General features: G+C 40.0%; 1 protein-coding gene across 1 annotated transcript; it reads left to right on the top strand.

Annotated features, from left to right (window-relative positions):
- The first annotated feature begins 11,700 nt into the window (after positions 1-11,700).
- ddost (dolichyl-diphosphooligosaccharide--protein glycosyltransferase subunit (non-catalytic)) lies at positions 11,701-23,836 on the top strand. The gene is made up of 11 exons (XM_088329985.1): positions 11,701-11,989; positions 14,940-15,050; positions 16,412-16,498; positions 16,586-16,689; positions 16,837-16,931; positions 19,936-20,029; positions 20,852-21,000; positions 21,083-21,230; positions 22,817-22,937; positions 23,012-23,118; positions 23,358-23,836. The coding sequence occupies exons 1-11, from the start codon at positions 11,797-11,799 to the stop codon at positions 23,505-23,507; spliced, it is 1,359 nt and encodes a 452-aa protein (XP_088186111.1). The 5' UTR covers positions 11,701-11,796; the 3' UTR covers positions 23,508-23,836.
- Positions 23,837-24,985: the final 1,149 nt, after the last annotated feature.

Here is a 24,985-nt window from a genome sequence, read left to right as displayed (position 1 = left end):
TTGAGACTTGACTTGACAATAGTTGACAAAGGAATTAATTGTCGACTATAATCGATTCTTGTCGACAACTGTTCACGAGGTGGTATTTGGTAACCACACAAAAAACATTAAAATTACAGCGTAGGTGAAGGTCCATGGCCTGGCTTGCTGTCAGGCAACCAACAAGTTGAGCAGTTGTCAGCGATTTAAAGTCGACTATTAAAAGCAAGCAAGCACGTGCGTGCAGCCCACAAGCTGGGAGCTTCTTTTGCATATTTGATCAACCTTCAATCGACCTTGTTGTCCTTTGCTCAAATGTGGCTGGCACAGAGCCTAAAAACTTGTCTCTGCTTGCAGATGGCCATAAGAGATGCTTGCCAGTCTTCAATATGGTCTTGGCATAAAACTCAAGATTATTTAAAGTCATCCATTGAGTTAAACAGAGCTTCCCTTTTTAATTTATATTTTTTAAAGGCGATAGTTGATCGGCCAGAGACAGGGATTCTAGCAGCTAAAGGAAAGCTAGCCACTGAAACAATGCTGTTATCTTATGTGGCTAGAAGCTCTGTTAGCAGCCATCTCAATAATGTTAGCATTAATAGTTGAGGTCCAAAACACTGGCATTAGAGCCACTAAATTACTTGGAACTAACTACAAAAGTGACGCAAGCCGCTAATGTGAAACTAGCCACCAAAACAATACTATTTGCTTATGTGGCTAGCCCTTCCGTTAACAGCCATTTCAACAATGCTAGCACAAATAGTTAAGGTCAATGACACTGTTGTTAGCGGCTTAATTATTTAGCATTAAATAAATAAAAATTATGCAAGCAGCTATGACAAAGCAATGCTATTCACTAATGTGGCTAGCAGCTATGATAGCCGCAATGACCACATTACAATTACAAAAAGTGATGCTAGCAGCTAATGGGAAACAATTGATCGCAACGGGAAAATCCTAACGCCAAACGGTGACTTCAAGAAAAAATCCCAAATTTGGTCTAGTTTGACAGCAGGGAGACAAAACTAGTAAAAAGAAAAACGCGTCACATCAACATGTCAGAAAAAAAAAGCATCGCCAAGTCCTCCCCTCATCAACATGTGACAATAATAAGTCTAAATTTGCTTTTAGATGATCTCAACTGGCAGACGTTTAGCTGTCAGCTAGAATGACAGTTAGCTTTTAGCGTAGCGCCACTTTGAGGTTAAGACGAAAGATTTTTTTTTTTTCAACAAAAGAAAACCTTGAACCTAAAATCCGTACTAAAAATATGCAACCGGCTTCAGATGTGAAAGAGATGGAATTTCAGGAGACCTCGTGTCACTGGCGGCTAAGAAGTGTTAGCGCATAGCTACGATACATATTTTTGTCTTTAGCGTTCAAAGGGAGCTATCATTTAGCTAACGTTGAGGTCTGGAGGCCATTTTTGAAGGAACGGCAACAGATGAAAGCCGTTTGAATTTATTTTGTTAGTTTGGCGACGTTACATGTCCCCACTGCTAATTATACAAACCGGCTACCCACGGCAGCTCTTTTTGATATGTTCATTTAACGTCCAAAATCAGATGTAAATATGCAAAGGACGTCCCGTTGGGCTTTCTTTCATATGCTAATCGGAGTGCTAACAAAGGGAAGGGGGGGAGATATTTAAAGTCCTTGTAAAGCGCAAATAAAGACGTCTCGTAAATTTGACATGCTAACTAACAGTGAAAGTGTGAAAGATTCCTTTCTAAAGTAAGATTTCATTTATGTAGCTAAATTAGTTACAAAAAAACACAAAGAAAACGATTAAAACTCCAATGCAGCCGACTGGCTTCAGGATTGTGAAAATTCACACCACAAAAGCTAAAAGTCTCAAATCTAAATGTTCTGTGTGGGCTATATCTAGTTGTATGTTAAAAAACTTTATTAATCTTTGGGCATTAATAGTTCAGGTATGTGACACTACCATTAGCATCTTCAATTGTTTAGCATTAACCACAAAAATGATGCCAGCAGCAAAAGCAAAGCTAGTCAAAAAAGTGCTGCTATTTGCCAATGTGACCAGCATACTAGTATTGATAGTTAACGTTGGAGACACTGGCACTAGATACTTAATTATTTGGCATGAACTTTAAAGATGGTGTCAGTAACTTCAAAATATTCAACTTGCTGACGTCATCTTCTGGCTGAAATCATCATTGCAGCCTCTGTCAAGCTCCTTTTGTTGCACGAGCAAGTAAGTAAATTATTTTATGAGCTTGAAAAAAACTTCTTTTCTCATCTTTCATTTGAACTGTCTCGAAATAGAATTCGAATTGTCTTAATTGTAAAGAATTACTACACATGGAGTATTGATATTTCATATTTCATTCTATCCGAGCATCTGAAAATGAATGGCAAGCACTTTAAAATTGTCAATAATAATTATATTTCTATAAATTGATAGGACTGAGAACTAATTTGTGATAGCATTGAAATGTAACGTTGAAAACGTATTAATGATTCAGTTGACTGTTTGGCAACTGGTTTTTGTGCGACCTCTGTTGGTTTAAATGCGAAACCGCAACAGGATATTTATGGACTCCATCTGGATTTTTTGTCGTCATTTCTAAACATTTTGTTTTTAAATACTGAACTAACAATAAAATAAAAAACGCAATAACAGTAATTGATGTAGTTCAACATTATTTTGATTTACGTGATAACTATTTTTCCTGCTTCTAGAGACAGATACTGATAACCATGGACTTTAAAAAAAAATGCATATTACATTTTAAAACAATGCAGTTTTATATGGATACTACCTCTTTGCTCATTCTTTGGGCGGGGCTCCAAATTCACATGCTCGTATTTTGTGTTCAGTGTACACCGGTCTCGGTATATATTTGGCTAGCTACTTCCTGTTAGAGCCATGGCACTGACTAAACGTTTCAACAAGCTAGCTGATTCAATTTATTCTTTTTTGCGATCTAATCGCGAGATGGTTGGTTGTTTGGTTTGTTAGTTGGTTGTTTGGTTTGATTCCTAAACCACTAAGGTTGCAGGGACACCATTTCCTGTGGTGTGTCTTGGGCAAGTATAGCCTGGTGGCGCTCATCCCTTTCCAAGCCAACATCTTTTGCTTAAATTCTAGCATGGAACGAGGGGCTTCTGATGTGTGTGAGGAGATCGTCATGGTTGTTGACCTAAAGCTTTAAGGACAGTGGGGTCATCTTGCATATAATTTTGGGCGAGTTTCTGCCTTTGAGCCAAGTTTGCTAAGTATATTTAACCACTCACATACAGGGTTGGGTAGGGTTAATTTAACTTGATTACTTTCAATTACTTTTGGATTACTCCAATACCAAATATGCTAATAAAAGACAAAATAAACTAAATATGAATACAATTACTAAATTTTGTTCAGGCTTGGGGAGTAACGGAACACATGGAACAGCAAAAATTATGTTGGCAAGCTGTTTGGATTTATTTTCATTTTGTTTCTGTCACATTTTAAGTTAGTTTTGCCAGAGATCAAATCCAGGAGAGAAAGCTTACCACGTGTTGTGAGTCATGATTTTATTCATTTTTCAGTTTCCTCACCAACTCTTCCCTGGCCTGCAGAACTGTGGTTATCCTCTGGAGTATTACCTAAGGAAACGATATGAAATGAAATGATCTGCATTTATGTAGCGCTTTTCAAGTCAAGACTTCCCAAAGCGCTTTATAGTGTGCTTCACATTTCCCAATAGTGGCCGTGCAGCCATGTAAGGCGCTAACCTGCTTATTGGGGGCATTAGGGGTTCAGTGTCCTACCCAAGAACACTTCGACATGTAACACGGAGGAGCCGGGATTCGAACTGCGATCTCTTGATCCCAAGACGAGCACTCTACCTCCTGAGCCACTGCCGCCCCTTATGAAAAAACAATTATTTTGCTGTGTCTTTTAGTGGTAAAACCAGATGTCGTACTGATTATTTATTTTCTATAAAATAAATTATTTGTTAAAGGTTCATTGGTATCTGACCACTAGATGGCACTGCATTGTCTAATGCATAGAGTAGCTGTGAATCGGTGGCTTTGATGGCGGACGCATCAGGTTAGCACTGCTCGTTCTATGCGTTTATACTCTCTTTGGCATCGGTTTTAAGTGTGTTGTTAATTATTAATTTTACAATTCTAACCATTTTGATATAGCTAGAAGTAAAGCAGCCGAGTCCTGCAATGGCCGGGCATTATACCGGCGGGCGGAGACATAACTGCGTACGATTCTTGCTCAAAGATGTTGTGGCAATTTCGGAGGGAATGTCAAGGCTGAATTTTATTGACAAGTTTATTGAAAAGCTTCTGAAGTTTAAAAAGGAGGAGATACATGCTGTCATAAAAATGCCTTCTGGCAAGGGCTTTGATGTAAGTTTTGTAACGGCGGCTCTTTATCAAGAGTTTTGGAATCGCTTTGAGGGAGTGAGGCCCTAGTTTTCTGGATTTACAGTGGAGAAGCTGACTGATAATGCTAACAAGATTGTCATTGTCAGAATGTTTAGAATAGAATAGAATAGAATAGAATATACCTTTATTGTCATTTTTACAAATGGGCTAACATATTGTGACAACGAAATTGGGCATGACACTCCAGTTTTACACATTCAAGTGAGGTATGAGCAAGAAGATAAAGGAACAGAGAAGATAATGTTATAAGACAAGGGGGATAAGGCTATAGTTATAATTTACATGGTATTTACACAAGAAATGTCGGCATGTGGGATGTTACATACAGGGTTGTCGTGATAACGTCGGTATCGTGACGGTTGTGCAATATTGCATTTGGTGCAAAGTCATCATAGTGCAAAAATAGTCAGCATGAAACAGGAAATGGTCAGACATTGTGCAATTTGAGCATTAAACGTAGTGCAGTCGACATGTGCAAGAACAAGACATGAGTAACATTATATTCGTATGAGGTAGTGTTTGTATTTTTTTTGTTTTTTTTTTTTTGTTTTTTTTTTTTGTGCGGTGTCTGTTTGAGCAGTGAACAAACATAGTGCAGACAGCATGTACGTGAGTACCATTTTACATACGTGTGAGGTAGTTTTTTTGCAACAGTTTTCAGTTTTTTGTGCGGTGTCTGTTTAGGGTGGTAATGGCTGTGGGGAAGAAACTGTCTCTGAGTCTGTTCGTTTTTGCTTTGTGTGACCTGTAGCGCTTGCCGGAAGGCAGCAGGTCGAAGAGATGGTGGCCGGGGTGAGAAAAGTCCTTGATGATGTTTTCTGCTCTGCTGAGGTAGCGAGAGCAGGCAATGTCCTCCAGACTGGGCAGAGAGCAGCCGACGATTCTCTGGGCTGTTTTGATGATCCTCTGGAGCTTTTTCCTGTCTGCTGCTGTGCACCCAGCATACCACACCGTGATGCAGTATGTTAGGATGCTCTCCACTGTGGCTTTGTAGGACACCTGCAGCTGCTGTTTTAGGTTATTTTTCCTGAGCAATCTCAGGAAGTGCAGTCGCTGCTGGGCCTTCCCTACCACCGCTCTGGTGTTTGCAGACCAGGAGAGGTCGTCGGAGATGTGCACGCCCAGGAATTTGAACGAGTGGACTCTCTCTACACAGTCCCCTTTTATGATGAGTGGTGCTGGATTATCGTGAAATGAGTCGAAATCTAATTAGTGAGGTGGTGAGTGCTGATGACGTCTGTTATTGGTTGAGTAGATACTGCTCGGTAAAAGGCCAGGCTATGAAGGTGAGGGGTGAGAAAGGCTATTGGACTGGTGCCTGGAGGGTACCCGTCCAACAATGGCAAGATCCTCAGGGCTTTCAGGGACTGAAACACCTCCCGTCGACTATATTCCTGGGGGAAAACCGTGGCTTTATCCACTATCAAGGGCAACCGAAACTCTGTCGCAAATGTGGTGAGCATGGGCATCTGGCTGAGGTATGTGATCGAATTTTTTGTGGAAAGTGCAGGACAATTGGACATTCCTTTGAGGAATGTATCAATAGCAGAAAATGCAACCTCTGTGGAGAAACGAACCACCTCTATAGAAACTGCCCGAAATCGTTTGCTAACAAATTGAAAGCTAGGAAGGCAGTTAACAAAAACAACAAAGACAATGAAATGATGTCAGACAACATAGATAATGAAATGAATAAATGTCACAAAGACAATGAAGTGAATAAAGATAACAAAGACAATGACATGAATAAAGTTATGGAAATACCAAATGAAAATGAACAAGAAATGAATAAAGTTATGGAAATACCCAATGAAGATGAACAGGAAATGAATAAAGTTATGGAAATACCCAATGAATTTGATCAAGAAATGCACAAAGAAAATGGACAAGACAAACAAATTGAAAATACAGATGTCCCTACCAAAACCCCTGGAGGAGAGACCAGAGAATCAAATTTGAATCAGGAAGGACCTGGAAATTCTAATTCGATTTCTCATAAAATACCTGAATTTGGACAAAACAAACAAATAGAAAAGGCAACTGCCACTCCAAAAACACAAAATCAGGAAGGGCCTGGAAGAGAGTCCGAATTAGCAAATTTGTTTGCTACGCCACTGCCGGGATTTGGAGAAGACAAACAAGTCGAAAAGGCGAACGACTCTCCAAAAACCCATAAGGGCACTGGAAAGTGGGGTAAAAGTAAGACAAAATTGGGGGTGGTGAAAACACCGGAAACAAAGAGAAAAGATTTAGAAGAAAGCCGATTGCCGATGAAAAAGCCCACAAGGGAACTGTATGAAGTTGAGCCGGAGGAAGTCGGGGAGGGTAAAAATCTGACCCTTTGTGGGCAGGGAAGTAAGAGACCCCTCGATAGGTCCTCTGGCTCAGCCCTAACCCAGAAAAAAGGGGAAGACCTGGAACCACAGACAGAGAGTCAGAGGATTCCAGAGTTTTCCCCGGTGAGTCTCCAAATGAGGTACTGCTCTTAAGTGATGTGTCTGACACAGGTGACACTCTCGATGATCACCAAAGAATGGACTCGGATCCCCCGGTTTTGTCTAAGTAGTTTAAATACTTTAACAACAATTATGAACATAACATTCTCTACTATCAATGTGAGAAGTGGGAGATCAAAGGTTAAGGCTCACAGTGTTTTGTCGTTCTTAAAAACTATCAGAACGGATGTGTTTTTACTACAAGAATGCTGCATCCCCTTTCTAAAAAATTATAAACAGTGGGGAGAGATTTGGCCATATCCGTCATTATGGAGTGGCTCGAATGAAAACCGTAACGATGGGGTAGCCATTTTAATAAACAACCCTCAACTCATCATAAAGGGGAGTACTGTGATGAGAGACGGACGTGCAATCTTAGCAAGACTTTCTTATATAGGGAATGATTTTAACCTCATAAACATATATGGCCATGCCGACAGACAACTCAGGTACGAACTCTTAGAGGACATCCAATCGCATATGCTAGGCCATCAACCACTAATCGTGGGAGGAGATTTTAATTGCATCCTAAGTAGGAAGGATAGAAAGAGGACCGATGAGGAGTTTAAAGTAGATAAAACATCAACTTTATTACAAGACATGTGCCGGACATTTAAACTGGAGGACTGTTTCAAATCCATACATCCAGGAGAGGAAGGCTTCACCTGGTTCAGTAGTGACAATGCCAGAGCCTCTCGAATAGACTACATATTTACAAGGGGTTTAGCACAGAGTGATGCAAGATAAATTCCTGTTTTTTTTTCGGATCACTTGCTACTGTCCTGCTCTCTCTCATTTCCTTCAGGTATGACTGTTGGGAAGGGTCTGTGGAAGTTAAACTGCTCCCTGCTGGAGGATGAGGCTCTAGCCGCACAATACAGGGAGCTGTACAAAGACTGGCAGACCCTTCAAGACTCGTATGATTCACGAGCACAATGGTGGGAAATGACAAAGAAACGAACACAGACCTTTTTTAAAAATGCAGGGAAAAACAAGAAACTTAAAGAGATGAAACGCATGTCGGGACTACAAAGAAGACTCCAACGCTATTTCATCCTAACAGAAAAGGGGATGGACTTTAATGATGAAATCAAAGAGACCAAACAAGAACTAAACGCGGAAATAAAGAGCAAAGGCATCATAATAAGAAGCAGAGAAAGAGAAATAGAAGAAGGGGAAAAATGTACACGCTACTTTTTAAAAAAAATTATGAGCAAAAATGAGGGGCTTTTTAAACTTCAAAACGAAAACGGGCAAATAACAAAGGAAAGTAGTGAAATAACCAAATTAGTCGAAGACTACTACAAAAAATTATTTGAAAAGAAAGAAACACATGAGAATGAAATGGGGCATGTATTAGATCATATTTCAAGATCAATGCGTCAAGACCCCTTTTTAACATTGGACTTTACCCAAGACCAACTGAATGATTGCATAAAGACTATGAAAAAAGGCAAATCACCCGGGGAGGACGGGCTCAACCTCGAATTTTACCGGACTTTTTGGGATATTTTAGCACCAGATCTGATTACTGTTTTTAACGAATTTTCCAGTCGAGACAACATGCCAGACAGTTTCAGAATAGGGATAGTTACTCTATTGCACAAAAAAGGAGACAAAATTGACTTAAAAAACTGGCGACCCATAACGCTTTTAAACGTGGACTGTAAAATTTTCAGCAAGCTTCTAGCAACACGAATGTCTGTAGTCTTGGGAGACTTAGTGGATCCGGACCAAACCTGTGCCATCGTGGGAAGGAAGATCAGCGACAGTCTCATGCTGATCCGTGACACCATTTGTTATGCAAGAGACAGAAACATGCGACTAGCGGTCCTAAACCTAGACTTTGAAAAAGCCTTTGATCGAGTCTCGCACCAATACCTCTTCAGGGTATTGCAAAAATGTGGTTTTCCCCAAAAATACATCAAGTGGGTGGGACTGCTATACCGAGACATCTACAGCAAAATCATGATTAACGGGAATTTATCGGAAGCAATCGAGATCAACTGCGGTGTACGTCAAGGTTGCCCTATGTCTCCCCTTCTCTATGTTCTTTGCATTGAACCTTTGGCACAAATGTTAAGAAAAGATAGATTTGTCGAAGGGATCAACATCCCAGGAAGTGGGGGACAAATTACCAAGTGTGTTTTGTACATGGATGATTTTAATATTTTATGTACTGACCGCGCATATGTTGGAAGAGCCCTTGACTTGACTGACCTGTTTGGGAGAGCGTCTGGGTCAAGGCTAAATAGAGAAAAATCACAAGTGAAGTTTTATGGAACGTGGAAAGAGACAGAAAAGGCAGGACTCCCACTGACAGTGTTAAAGACAGACCAGAAAATCCTAGGGATAAAATTCAATGCGGATGGAGGAGGCGAGACCAACTGGGATGACGTGACAAGGAAAGTTAAGCAAAGACTTGTTTTTTAGCACTAAGAAAACTGACAATAGAGGGGAAGGTCCTAATCATCAAAGCGATCATCCTCCCACTGCTTTTGTCAATCAGTTTAGTTTTTATGCCTAAAAGAAACCTGCTGTTACAACTGGACCGAGCCATCTTTCGCTTTGTCTGGGGCTCAAAGTGGGAAAGGATAAAAAGAGATACAATGAAAAAGAAAAAGTGGGGAAAGGAGTGCCTGACCTCCAGCTTTTCCTGGGAAGCAAGTAGCCTAGATGGTAGTGTGCCCGCTTTGAGACTGGGAGGTCGCTGGTTCGCGCCTCGGCCGAGACATACCTAATTGGTATAATGGCGGCGCCCTCTGTTGGCTGCGGCTGCATCGACTCGCTACAACGGGTCAGGTGTATCGACATTTCGTTCTGTGTACATTGATGGTAGTGTGCCCGCTTTGAGACTGGGAGGTCGCTGGTTCGCGCCTCGGCCGAGACATACCTAATTGGTATAATGGCGGCGCCCTCTATTGGCTGCGGCTGCATCGACTCGCTACAACGGGTCAGGTGTATCGACATTTCGTTCTGTGTACATTGTTACAAAGAATGACAATACAAAGGAAATTATTATTATTATATTATTATTGTTACAAAGAATGACAATACAAAGGAAATTATTATTATTATTATTATGTCTCTCTCCACTTCCAAAACGCTGTGGGCCCACCCAACAACCCGAAAAGTCAAGCGATGACCCGGTATTGGATGGGCTCATATTTGCGGAAGCTAAAGCTTGAACCAAACAATCGTTTGATTCCAGTTTCATTTAACTTGCCACCAACACATCTCTTTATTCGGGATTTTTTAAAGAAGTTTGATTTGGAAACACAAGAATGTCACACTTTACAAAACCACAGGGCCCTTATTGCTATTGTGCAAGAGCGAGCAACAGTAAGTCCTGTGCGGGGGCTTGCGTTTGGCGAACCTACAACGGTTTGGAGCAACGTGAATCATCCTGCCCTCCCAAACAGACTACGAGACTTGTCATGGATGGTGGCTCATGAGGTTCTCCCAGTCAGAGCCGTAATGCACCACCGAGGAATGTCAGCGACTTCGACATGCCCTCGACCTGGCTGTGGCGCCCAGGAGTCGGTGAGGCACCTTTTTTGTGAGTGCAACGCTGCCGAGGACTTGTGGACAATGGCCGACCAACTCGGAAAGTTCCCGGACTTGCCAGCAGGGGAGGTCCCTGATGCACAGTACGTGCTTTATGGGGTGAGTCGGTCGAGTCGGTCGAGGAGGTCTCGGAACGACTTTGCCAGGGACTGGCTCACTCTCGCCGCCATCAAGGACGCCATCTGGACCTCCAGAAACCTACTGGTATGGAGGTGCAGGCAGATCCCCCCCTGACTGTGCTCCAAATGGCTGCAGATACCATACAATCTGCGAGCGGCGGGCCTAGGACGCAGCCATAAAGAAGAATCGTCTGCACCCACCCGGAGGGGGGAACCGGAGCTACACTGTGGGGGTCCCGGCAGCAACAGCCTGGGTTGTGGAAAGTAGAAGTAAGAAGGGAGAGGACCCACACGGAGGACTGGAAGGATGCTTCTTGGGAGGGTGGGATGGCAGAGCTATGCCCTTGCACAATAGTATTGCCCTTTACACGTTGGTTAACTACTGTTAAAAGATAATAACTCTGAAATTCTTTAATTGATGTTGAAAATGTCAGGAAAAAATGTTAAAACGTCATATCGTCACGTCATATTGTCAGATATAACAAAATTGTGAATATGTTTGATGGCTGTTGAGATTGTCGTGTTTGTTTTGCTGCTGTTGGTGTCCGTGGATTTGTTCAGACCGAGGACAATCGACTTTGGCCTGGACGGATCTATTGACACTAACAAAGATGTTATATAATGAAATTGTGAATATGCTTGATTGCTATTAAGATTTTCGAGAAGGGTTGTTCAAACCTCACATTGTGTTTGCTGTTAAAAACGTCATATTGAAATATAATATTGTGAATGTGCTTAATTGCTGTTGAGATTGTCATGATTGTTTTCTGTTATTAGTGTCAATAAATTTGTTCAAACCAAAAATAGAGTAGCTGTGAGATGCTAGACAAATATGGCCCCACCTAATCGGTATGGATTGCACTCTACAAATTTCTGTACCTATGAATATTAATACAAATTTAAATTGGAATTATAATTAATCTATTTTTTCAATCATTAAAATCAATGTTTTCTTGCTGAATTAGGTTTTTTTCTGTACCACCAAGAGGCACTAAATCTTACAAACGGTCCCTTTACAAACGATGCTCCGGCGCTGCTGTTTGACGTCACGCTAATATTTCCCTCTCGGCATGACAGCGGAAGTGTTAAAAACTTTCCTTTCATTCGTCGGTGACATTCTACAGACGATGTATTCCCCTTGCTGATTGGCTGCTTGTTAGGGTCAACGGGAAGTTCAGTTCTATTGCTGACGTCGACTTCCATCCTCTGCAGCATCGATAAGAGCAATGCCGAAACATTTTAGTCTATCGTCTAAAACAAGGATGTTTAAATCTAAGTATATTATGGACAGCAGCGTTGTTTTATTGCTTTTGCTAGCTTCCTGGTTGCAATGTGCTGCGGCTGACGGCAAGACGCTCGTGCTACTGGATAACATCAACATCAGGGACACTCATTCAATGTTCTTTCGCAGTTTGTCAGGTAAGTGTCAATTATATGTATACTTTTACAGATCTTGGCGGATATTCTGCAACAAAAGTATTATTCGAGTGTTTTTCAGTTGAAGTGTAATGTTGCCCAAAATGGATGCCAACAATAGCCTAGCCTCGGAAACTTTGTCAAGGTTCTCAAATTAAAACTCAACATGGACGTCTAATGTTTTATTATATCGCTAAATCACGACACAAACATTAATTGGATCATCAACGACCCTGGGATATTTGAAGAAGTTCCATTAAATGGGTTTTAAACGACTTCGCCATTCAATTGGGCAAAGTCTTACCCGGCGCTCCTTGATGGCGTCATAATGCATAAAAGGTTAGCGTCTACAATCTTTATTGCAGTTAAAACAAAGTTTAATGAAATGTGTATCCTTTTTTAATATATTTAAACTTCATCTTAATACGTGTAGCGTAATTGTTTATTTATTTTGCATTTAATTCTGAAGTTAATAATACCTCGAGTTATTTCTTCCCCTCAACCAAAAGAGTAGTACGCCCAGCTAACATCGGTGCTCTCGAACATAGTTGAGATGGGGCTGCTAAAGCTAAAATCCGATTGATGATGGACCTAATGGGGCTTGCGTTTGGCGAATCCACAACGGTTTGGAGCAACGTCAATCATCCTGCCCTCCCAAACAGACTACGAGACTTGTCATGGATGGTGGCTCATGAAGTTCTCCCAGTCAGAGCTGTAATGCACCACCGAGGAATGTCAGCGACTTCGACGTGCCCTCGACCTGGCTGTGGCGCCCAGGAGTCGGTGAGGCACCTTTTTTTGTGAGTGCAGCGCTGCCAAGGTCTTGTGGACAATGGCCGAACAACTAGGAAAGTTCCCGGACTTGCCAGCAGGAGAGGTCCCTGATGCACAGTACGTGCTTTACGGGGTGAGTCAGTCGAGGAGGCATCGGAACGACTTTGCCAGGGACTGGCTCACTCTCGCCGCCATCAAGGACGCCATCTGGACCTCCAGAAACCTGCTGGTATGGAGGTGCAGGCAGATCCCCCCCGTGGCTGTGCTCCAAATGGCTGCAGATACCATACAATCTGCGAGCGGCGGGCCTAGGACGCAGCCATAAAGAAGACTCGTCTGCACCCACCCGGAGGGGGGAGCCGGAGCTACACTGTGGGAGTCCCGGCAGCAACGGCCTGGGTTGTGGAACCCAGAAGGGAGAGGACCCACGCAGAAGGGAGAGGACCCACACAGAGGACTGGAAGAATGCTGCTTGGGAGGGTGGGATGGCAGAGCTATGCCCTTGCACAATAGTATTGCCTTTTACACGCTGGTTAACTACTGTTAAAAGAAAATAACTCTGAAATTGTTTAATTGATGTTGAAAATGTCAGGAAAAAATGTTAAAACGTCATATCGTCACGTCATATTGTCAAATATAAAAAAATTGTGAATATGCTTGATGGCTGTGTTTTGCTGCTGTTGGTGTCGGTGGATTTGTTCAGACCGAGGACAATCGACTTTGGCCTGGACGGATCTATTGACACTAACAAAGATGTTATATAATGAAATTGTGAATATGTTTGATTTTCGAGAAGGTTTGTTCAAACCTCACTTTGTGTTTGCTGTTAAAAACTTAATATTGGAATATAATATTGTGAATGTGCTTAATTGCTGTTGAGATTGTCATGATTGTTTTCTGTTTTTAGTGTCAATAAATTTGTTCAAACCAAAAAAAATGTACCTAAAAACATACGCCGTTTTTAATGGGATATTGTAATTTATTTGTCCACTAGACTTCGCCATAATGTGGCGTGCAACCCAAAATTAGTTCAAGACGGACTACAAACAATGGGGATTTAAAGTGAGAAAAATAGCAATCCTTTTGCATTCCATATTTACCCAGCCTTTCTCGAAGAAAGACAAAAAAGGGCAAAATATATTTATTGAAAATGAATCAAACATAGAAAAGTAGAAATAAGAAAAAGGCAAACAGGATTAAAGAGAAATGTGGGGCAAAAGAAAGCGAAAAACGCAAACGGGGAAAAAGAAAGAAAAGGGTCAATTTCACTCCTTAACCAGAGATGGCCATAATGCCCTCGTTTGTTTTTTGAATGATCCACATCTCATTTAATTGTGGTTTTTTTGCTTTAATTTCCCATTTTGCCCATGATATTCTTTTCCAAGAAAGTTGGTGATGAGAACAAAAGTTACGGCAACAATGGAGTATTTCTTTTAGTATGTGGATATTTAAAAGCAGTTTTAGGGGGTAATCTCATATGTGAGGTAGGCTTACATGCGCGTAAATACAGTACTTGAAGTTGTTTTGGCTTTGCTTGTCAATTTGATTTTAGAAAAAAAGGTAAATATATTTGACTATTTCTGCTTTAAACTGCACAATCATTTCATCCAATAAATTTGAGAAGTGGAAATGTTTTCTTAAGTTGGGTCAGATGGTTCTTCATGAAGTCAGACCAGTTTAGAATCACTGTTCTATATGACCTAAAGAAATATGAATTAATAATGGTTAACTTTTGTGCTGTTTTTAAATGAGGAAATTGACAAGAAAACTATCTTGTGCAAGCAGTGATCACAAAATAATGTGACAAAAAGAGAGCTTTCTATCAGACGGCGAGAAAAATGACTACCAAGTACTGCATTATGAACCCTTCGCTCGTCAGTTTTTGAAAGAACTTTAACATTTGCAATATACACAATTATACTTGTGATACGATCGAAGCTCGTCTAGGTTTTTCGGGCTTGGTCGGCATATGTCTGGATATGATGAATTTGCAGGCAATACACCAAAATACGATGACAGTCGGTCATTTTTCATAAAATGCAGGTCTATGTTGTTCGATTAACCTAAACTTTTCCTAATTTAAGTCTTCAAAACCCATTCAAAGCTTGAAATAACATATGGATTTATTTGTAGTTGCTGTTTCTTCCATTTTTGCCAAAGTTTCTTTTTCTTTTTTTAGATCGTGGATTTGACCTCACATTTAAGACCGCAGACGACCCATCGCTTTCCCTGATCAAATATGGACAGTTCCTGTATGACCATCTCATTCTCTTCTCACCATCTGTTGAAGGTGCATTATCTTTCCTTTTTGTTCAAAAATTCCTGTACAGTCGATCCCCGGGATACAGCTTTACATTGTGGAATAAAGCGAAGTTCAGACTGCAGCGCTTAATCCATAATTCCGTTTTTTTGGGGGGTGAAATCGGATGTTCTAGTGAGATCGTTCACATTTGTAACTAAATGACTTGTATATCACTTGATTTCCTGTGTGAACGCACCAAAACTGTCACGCATGCGCACAAGTCACACTTAGTGCACTCCTGTTTGAGGAAGTACTCATGGATGTACACAGCGGTGGGAACCTAGCCTCAAATGTTTTTTCAACTAATTTTTTCCCAACTATATGTCATCGAAAGAAAATTGTTCCACGTGCCCAAAATTGTACAAAATTCAAACTTTGCAATGTTCGTTCCCATGATGAGATGCCTTTCTAAGGTCGATGTCATATAACTGTTGGCCTGCTATTGGTTTGCTTCACGCATTATGAAAATGCTGAAATTATATTTGATGAACGACCTCCCTGATGTCTTTTACTTCCTTTATTCAGTTTCTGTAATTTAAATGTTTTGTGAGTTGACGACACATTACTGTGTAATATGAGGGCCAAGGTTTGCAATGATGAGGCAAAAAATATATATATAACGGCACACGACTTGTCACGCCTACTAAGGTGCATGACCATAACCAATGAGCAATCAAGGCTATCATTGAAAATCAAAAGGTGATTAAAACAAAGAAGTCATTTTAGGGCAAGTGAACGTTTTCATTTAAATATTCCGTCCCCTTATCCCCTGCATCCATGCATTAACACAAGTGTACCAGCTCAAAGCATTTCTCAACAAAGGTAAAATTGAATTAATTTTTTTCTTTACATGTATATCATTTAAAGGGTTATTTGATGATATTCAATGCATATATATCACACGCATGTATTTTACATATAAGTAGTAATTGTTCTTTTAATGCTTTTATCTGGGGTACCAGTCATTTGGAATTCATTAGCTACACATTGTCATAGGTTTCTATCTTCCTGCTATATGAAATGAAATGATCTGCATTTATATAGCGCTTTTCAAGTCAATGACCTCCCAAAGCGCTTTACAGTGTGCTTCACATTTCCCAGCCATGTAAGGCGCTAACCTGCTTATTGGGGGTATTAGGACACTTCGACATGTAACACGGACGAGCCGGGATTGGAACTGGGATCCCTTGATTTCAAGACGAGCGCTCTACCTCCTGAGCTACTACCGCCCCATGGCAATTTCACTTTGCAATCCCCACCTCAGAATAGAATAGAATGGATTAATGTCTTATCCTGGGATCTAATATATTTATTAATTTGCTCTCGTATTATTTTTTTTCTCGATACAGATTTCGGAGGAAATATCAATGTAGAGACCATTACAACCTTCATTGATGGTGGAGGAAATGTCTTGGTCGCTGCCAGTTCTGATATTGGTCAGTAGAGTGTCCTACCTAGGTTTTGGTTGAATAATGGATAAAATATGCAAAATCTTTTTTTTTTTTCAACCTTCTCCTAACCAGGTGACCCATTAAGAGAGCTAGGCAGTGAATGCGGCATTGAGTTTGATGAAGATAGGACCGCTGTCATCGACCATCACAACTATGACAAGTCCGATCCCGGAGAGGTAACTTGAGTGTTTCACGTGCCCAAAATCTTACAAAATTCAAACTTTGCGATGTTCAAGTCCATGATGAGAAGTTTCTAAGATGCCTGTCTGGTATCACCATGCTGCATCATTATAATTGAAATTGATTTCCTTTTTTTCTTGCAGCACACGCTTATTGTTGCTGACCCAGAAAATCTGCTGAAAGCTCCCACCATCGTTGGAAAAGACACCAATAAACCACTGCTTTTTAAGGGTGTTGGGTAAGAAACGTTATAACCAAGAGGGAATACTCTCATAGGTAAATTAAAATCAAGTTGGTCTTGAGAGACTCTTATTTAGCATTTTTAACACAATTTATTACAACTGAACAAAATAAATCCTATATTGCTTTATATTAGGGATGCACAAGAACTGTTTTTTTCTTTCTCCCAAAAAAACAACAAAATCTTACTGCTGTGCTGCAGCGTGTATGGACAATCGGTCGCCTCGACCACTATGAGTTGCACAATCGGTTCCAGAGCAGATGTTTTCCACATATGTTTATACAGAGTTAACGGACTCAAAGATATTCTCTATGCATAGCTCCTTCATCATCGGACCGCGGTTGTTTTCCGGTATACAGTGCATCCGGAAAGTATTCACAGCGCTTCACTTTTTCCACATTTACTTATGGTACAGCCTCATTCCAAATTGTATTGATTTAATCTCTTATCTCAAAATTCTACACAAAATACTCCATTATGACAATGTGAAAAAGTTTGTTTTTTTTTTTTTACTTTTTTTGAATTTATTAAAAATAGAAAACTAAGAAATCACATTTACATAAGTATTGACAGCCTTTGCTTAATACTTTGTTGACCCACCTTTGTCAGCAAATACAGCCTCAAGTCTTTTTGAATATGATCCCACAAGTATAGCACACCTATCTTTAGGCAGTTTTTCCCATTCTTTTTTGCAATAAGTCTCAAGCTCAATCAGGTTGGATGGGAGACGTTTGTGCACAGCCATTTTCAGATCTCTCCAGAGATGTTCGATCGGATTCAAGTCTGGACTCTGGCTGGGCCACTCCAGGACATTCACGGAGTGGTTCTGAAGACAATCTTTTGAGATCTTGGCTGTGTGCTTTGGGTCGTTGTTCCTTCTATCCTGACTAGTCTGCCAGTTCCTGCTGCTGAAAAACATCCCCACAGCATGATGCTGCCACCACCATGCTTCACTGTAGGGATGGTATTGGCCTGGTGATGAGCGGTGCCTGGTTTCCTCCAAACATGGCGCCTGGCATTCACATCAAAGAGTTCAATCTTTGTCTCATCAGACCATAGAATTTTGTTTCTCATGGTCTGAGAGTCATTCAGGGGCTTTTTGGCAAATTCCAGACAGGCTTCCATGTTCCTTTTACTAAGGAGTGGCTTTCGTCTGGCCACTCTACCATACAGGCCTGATTGGTGGATTGCTGCAGAGATGGTTGTCCTTCTGGAAGGCTCTCCTCTCTCCACAGAGAAACACTGGAGCTCTGACAGAGTGACCATCGGGTTCTTGGTCACCTCCCTGACTAAGGCCCTTCTTCCCCGATCGCTCAGTTTAGAAGGCCGGCCAGCTCTAGGAAGAGTCTGGTGGTTCCAAATGTCTTCCATTTATGAATAATGGAGGCCCCTGTGCTCATTGGGACCTTCAAAGCAGCAAAAAAAATTCTGTATCCTTCCCCAGATTTGTGCCTCAAGACAATCCTGTCTCGCAGGTCTACAGACAGTTCTTTTGACTTCATGCTTGGTGTTTGTGCTCTGACATGTACACTCAACTGTGGGACCTTATATAGACAGGTGTGTGCCTTTCCAAATCATGTCCAATCAACTGAATTTACTGCAGGTGGACTCCAATTAAGCTGTGGAAAGATCTCAAGGATGATCAGTGGAAAAAAGATGCACCTGAGCTAAATTTTGAGCTTCATTGCAAAGGCTGTGAATACTTATGTAAATGTGATTTCTTGGTTTTCTATTTTTAATACATTCAAAAAAAGTAAAAAAAAAAACCTTTTCACATTGTCATAATGGAGTATTTTGTGTAGAATTTTGAGATAAGAGATTAAATTAATACAATTTGGAATGAGGCTGAAACATAACAAAATGTGGAAAAAGTGAAGCGCTGTGAATACTTTCCGGATGCACTGTAAATCATCCCACGCTTCAGAGATTATCTGGACCTCCGCATTGACATGTAGTGACTAATAATTGGTGGGTGGGTTGGTGGTCTATTTTGGGTTTGATATTTTTGTTGAAAAACAAACTTTTGTGGCGATGATGTTACTTCCTTTTGCTTTTGTCACACAGTAAATGCTCTTTGTTTTGTATATTTTTGTGTTTTATATTAATATGTATTTAAATTTTTGAATAACTTGCTGAATAAATAAACAAAATTAAAATAAAGGAATACATTATTTAAAATAAGTCCTTTAAAATCTAAAATAAGTTTGATAAATACATAAATAAATCAATAAAATGGATCCATTAAAATAACATATATAAATCACTACATACATAAAAAAATGAATATCCTAAAAAATATATGTGAAATGAAGACATACTCACCGAGTGACTGTCTGGCAAGTATATTGCAACTTGCAAAAAACAATTGATACACATTCACTAAAAAGCTCTAGCGAAGCCTCCATTTCAATGTGGCGCTTCTAGCCTCAAATACAGTGTGTAATATTTAGTGCCTCCTTTCATCCAGTAAAATTCTTTTGATTTGAATACAAGGCAAAATACATGAACCATCATGCCAATGTTAAGTTTTATTTAAAAAAACATCATAGTTTGAGAAATTTGAATTGGCTTGTGTATGTCTAGTACAGAAAATGAACGCATAGTGCTGTAGTTAAGACCATCATTCACGTATTAGGTCGGACAGCCGTCAATCGAGCTGTTGATCTTATTTAAATCACCGCTCACGCATAAATAAAACTCGAGAGTGTGACAAAAAACAACAAACTCAAACCCCAATGTACTTGCTAAAATTCAGAAGCCTTTACACACTCTGAGCTATTCACAAATCATGGCCAAGCTCTCTGCTTCCCTTGCGTACATTATGAAGAGGTAGAGAGTAGACACGACAGTAATGCTACTACCTCTATATAAAAATGAGTGTATTATAATGGGGAACATGAATGCCTAGAATCTTTTTAACTAATAGGACCTACTTATTGGTAACTGCCTGATATTTATCAGGCATCTCTACTTTATATGGTAAATAAGTGTCTTCTTTCAGCATGGTGGCCGACCCCGACAACCCTCTTGTGCTTGACATCCTCGCTGGTTCTTCAACGGCCTACTCCTATTTTCCTGATCGACCTATTTCTCAGGTAACATCAAGATGTGACATTTTTTTCATTACATGTTATTGCATGGTAGACATATTTCTATTGCAAATGGAATATTGTCGACACATTTTTCCCGTTTTCGTTCATAACAAGAATCTCAAACAACCCACCCAAATCATCATTAAAACAAAATGCCATAATGAATAGAATAAAATTATAATATAATGTTCAAGGGAAATAGTTGTTTTTAGTTACTATACATCAAGGGTCAGCAACGAAATAAGTAATGTTTATTTGTACAGTCCATGATCACTGGTAGTCCCAAAGGGCTGCACAGACCACAAACTATTGCCAACTACAGACCTTTATTACATCATCCCCTGATTTAAAACATACATGAAGGCAAGGAAAAACTCAAAAACCTCAGCATGATGAAAATGATCAAACCTTGAGGTAATTCTCCTTCCAAAATGACCAGGCTGCAATGTATGTTGCATCAACAACATTGGTAGCCCTCTGCGCTAAACACAAATTTAGCTCTCGGGTTCAAAAGGGTTGATGACCTGATAAGTTTAGTAGACACTCAAAATAAGGGAAGGAAACGACCCTTTCTTTTTATTACAGGTTACACAGGTGTGAAATCATAGAACAGCAACATAATTTGCAGATGGTAACAATGATGTAAAAGGTACATAGTAATTAAAACAATGAACAACAGTGCGCAATGATAGTCAAAAATTGACCTGGCATCCTGTGCAATCTTCTATACAGGTGTCTAATATTAAGCAGAATAAACTTATCTTGACCCTTGAACACTTTTTGCATGATGTGAATAAAAGCATTTATTCTGTTTTTTCTCTGTAGTATCCCCACGCTGTAGGCAAAAACACCCTCCTGATCGCCGGCCTGCAGGCCCGAAATAACGCCCGAGTGGTTTTCAGCGGCTCGCTGGACTTTTTTAGCGATGCCTTCTTCACCTCCGAGGTGCAGAAAGCCACGGCCGGATCGCCCTTGTAAGTCCCGGTTTGCTTCTAATATGGTAGAGGATTTGAATGTTATTTTTTTTTAAAACTTTGTTGTCTTATTTTCTTGCAGATATGAGCAGAATGGGAACATGGCTCTGGCCGAGTCGCTTTCCCGCTGGGTGTTCAAAGAGGCCGGTGTCCTCCGGGTAGGCAAAGTTAGACATCATCCCGTCGGAGAGGATGCACCCCCTGCAGCTTACACCATCACCGACCTTGTGGTGAGTTGGGTAACTTTGGAAATTGATCTGACCGTAATCAGGGGTCTCAAACGCAATTTACTCAAACTCAATGGGATGAGGTCGGGCCAATTAAGGTTTTCCACAAAAAAAGCTCTCAAAACATTCCGCTGACCTTTTTTGAAATTACTACACAAATTAAGACCTAAAAATAAAAGAAACAAAATAATGTGAAAAAAAAACTATCAGTGATAAAACTCCATAATTTGCGTGGGTTGCCCTTACATGAAAAGGGACAGTGTGTTTTTTTTACCTTTAGATAGTAAAGGGGTCGGCAACCCAAAATGTTGAGAAAGCCATAAAAGTCAACAAAAAAATTAAAAAATATGTTTGAAGAATTAAATCTGTTATTGATTGGTTTATTCTATTTTGAATATTAAACACATGCAAAGGAGATTTCATATGATTCCTTTTCATTACTTTGACTTTTATTGCGCACTGTTTTTAGTTGATTTGACTCTTGTGAACTCCATCATTCACTATAGGCCACTGTTAGTTTTTTAATTTCCCCACTCTATAGCAAGGGTTGGGAACCTTTTTTGACCCAAAGAGCGTGGGTGTGAGAGAGAGAGAGAGAGAGAGAAAATATTTCTTTCTCGGGGTCACCATATGTTTTGGGACTAAATTGAGCAAAACCACCATACCCTCTCTCCAGACAAAAGCTAATTTTTCCCACTCATTTTGACATTGAACGATTTGAGAAAATTCGTGAAATTATAATAATGCCTGAGCCTGTGGCCCATATCAACAAATGTACCACTTTAAACTTATCTCCCTCTCACAGTTAAGAACATTAAGGCTCATTTTGACCTTCATTTTTCTCGTAAATAATGGTTTCAAAGCAAGGTGCAAGCAGAGTTCTCTTGTAAATATGTAGAAAAAAATGGCAGCGAAAAGTTTATAGTTGCGTTTTCCCTTCAGCGCAGTGGGTGAGTGTCAGAGAGGGTAGCATGTTGTGTGGCATATCTCCACCCACCCTGACTGCTCACCCAATCAAATTGTTCTGTGTGCTTGGCTGGCGTGTTTTGGTAGAAGTTTTCCGTGTGGATATTTATCACAAAGTGTCCAAACAGTGAACATACATTATTTTATGAGCTTCATTTTAAAGGATTCTGTGGTGAAGTACAGCTAAATCTGTGTTTGTGTGACACGTTGACTGTAATCTGTAGGTAAAACTGTGCTCTTTATATATTGGACCGACAAATCTTGTTAGTACAGTAGCTGGACGATTACTGGCGATAGTTTGCAAGTTGAATTTGTTCGTAATATGCTTCAATGCTATATTTTTTATGTTTAATGTTTGTATACGTTTGTTTTGTTCTTAAAAAAAAAAAGCATTTCTTAAAAAAATCTATAAAGATAATTAAAGTGAAGTGTAACTTACTTTTGGAAGATAAGCTTCAAGAAGTCGTCCTCATTTATGGTTTTCAAGCAAAGAATTTTACGTCTAATATTTTCGGTTTCTATCCGATTTTCATGTCTGTGCATTCCAACACAAAACAGTTTCAACTGATGGTGCTAAGAAGCCCCTTATTACTTTCTTAATTGAAAATGTATTTGCCCCAAAGGAATACAGCATCGTCATCGAGATGCTGTCCGAAGGCCGCTGGGTTCCTTTTGACGGTGACGATATCCAACTAGAGTTTGTGAGAATCGACCCCTTTGTCAGGACTTACCTGAAAAAGAGTGGTACGTTTCTGAATTTGAACTTTCTTTGAAGACAACACACATGCTAATTCCATTCTTTCTGGTTTCGATTCAAGACGGCCAATACAGCGTCCAGTTTAAGTTGCCCGACGTTTACGGGGTTTTCCAATTCAAGGTGGACTACAATCGACTTGGATACACGCACCTTTACTCTTCCACTCAGGCTAGTTCTAATTTTTAAATTTGACTTAGACTTAATTGTCTCAAAAGATAATGTACTCATTTGTTGGCAACAAAATAAGACATGGCACTTCAGATTCAACACATAATACTTAAAAAGAAAAGGAGTGTCTGGATATATAGGAAAAATATTTACAAGACTGTGCTTTGAGACAGGCCTAAGTTGTAAAAGCATCAGAAGTGAGAAAATGGAAATGCTAATTGTTTTTTTTTTTATTGTAGGTGTCTGTGCGGCCCCTGCAGCACACCCAATACGAGCGCTTCATCCCCTCAGCTTTCCCGTATTACGCCAGCGTTTTCTCCATGATGTCAGGACTCTTTCTCTTCAGTGTTGTTTTCTTGCACATGAAGGAAAAGGAGAAGTCCGACTAATTAATAAGGAATGTGACACAAACTTGAAAAGCAACTCAAAATTATTATTTTTTTGGGGGGGGGCACAGTGGCAAGTGGCTGGTGGGGTTCGAATGCAGTAGTTTTGGACTTTCTTCAACTTTTTTTTTCAAGTTTAAAGCCTGTGAAAATTGAATATTGTTAATATTGTTTTTATATTTGGTTGTAAAACATTTTCTGTAATTGATGACACAAACGCAGGATCACAATGTGGTAGCCACATGCACTGAACAAACAAAATGCCAGATGGTGGTTTGTCCAAAGATTATTATTTTTTGGGGACAATAAAATACTGACATTCCACATGAAAATTGTATTATCGTGATTCTTATGTGTTTGCTTTTCTTACAATGTACATTTGCATTGTAGGGAACCTGGACAGGTATTTGCTTCATACACTTGTGAAAAGATCTCTGAGAAACAAGTCCCTTTGTCTTGATTTCTAATCAATTATCTAATGAACTCCATGATCCGGTATTACAGGGGAAGTGAGTCCTAAATTAATGGACACGCAAAAATGTTTTAGAGAAGATTTGTTTAGAGAAATGGAATCGGTATCAGTCGATTAAAAACGATTAGAAGTAAAACAAATGAAAGCTAAATAAGAATGATCAATCAAAATCCATGTTTAAAAAAGTGGGTCTTGAGCCTTCTCTCAAAAATATCAAGGCTCCCTGCAGACCTGATGTCCTACGGCAGGCTGTTCCATAGGTGAGGACCAAAGTGGCTGAATGCTGTTTTACCGTAGGTTTTGGTCCTCACCCAAGGAACAGTTAATAAACTGCTGCCAGAGGGCCTCAGGGACCGCAAGGGCTGATATCATAAAAGCAAGTCCGACAGATGGAATGCTCCAAGACTGTTAAAACATTTAAAAACTACTAAATGCACATTAAAATAGATCCTGAAACACACGGGGAGCCAATGCAGCAATTTTAAAACTGGTGTAATGGGATTTCTTTATAGGCCTTATGTCATAAGGGGACATAGCAATATACAGCTGGGTGTCGTCAGCGTAACTATGGAAATTGACTCTGTGTCTCCCGAAGACATCCCCCAAAGGAAACCATATACAGTACAGATAAAGTACCGGGTCTAAAATTGAACCTTGGGGTACCCCACATGTAACTGAGTTCTGGAGGAACGTGCATCTATACCTAAGAAATAAATGTCAGCCTGTGAGGTAGGAACAAAACCAGTTAAAGAGTAGAAGAGATGTCCACCCGGTTTCCGAGTGTAATTAATAATATGTGGTTATCTAGTGTGTCAAATGCAGCACTGAGATCCAGTAGCACCAGAACTGTAAGTTTCGTAAAATACATGTTATACTTGATATCATTTATAATCTTTAAAAGGGCAGTCTTTGTACTGTGGTGCATCCTAAAACCAGATTGAAATTTCTATAAAATGCTGTTTTCTTCTAGGAAAGAATTAATCTGAATGAATACATATTTTTCTAAAGA

The sequence above is a fragment of the Urocampus carinirostris genome, chromosome 3 (genome assembly GCF_059441175.1).
Source record: "Urocampus carinirostris isolate Australia breed hairy pipefish chromosome 3, RoL_Ucar_1.0, whole genome shotgun sequence".
Classification (NCBI taxonomy): domain Eukaryota; kingdom Metazoa; phylum Chordata; class Actinopteri; order Syngnathiformes; family Syngnathidae; genus Urocampus; species Urocampus carinirostris.
The sequence above is the reverse complement of the archived record's forward strand: the minus strand, read 5'-3'. Positions and strand labels throughout refer to the sequence as shown.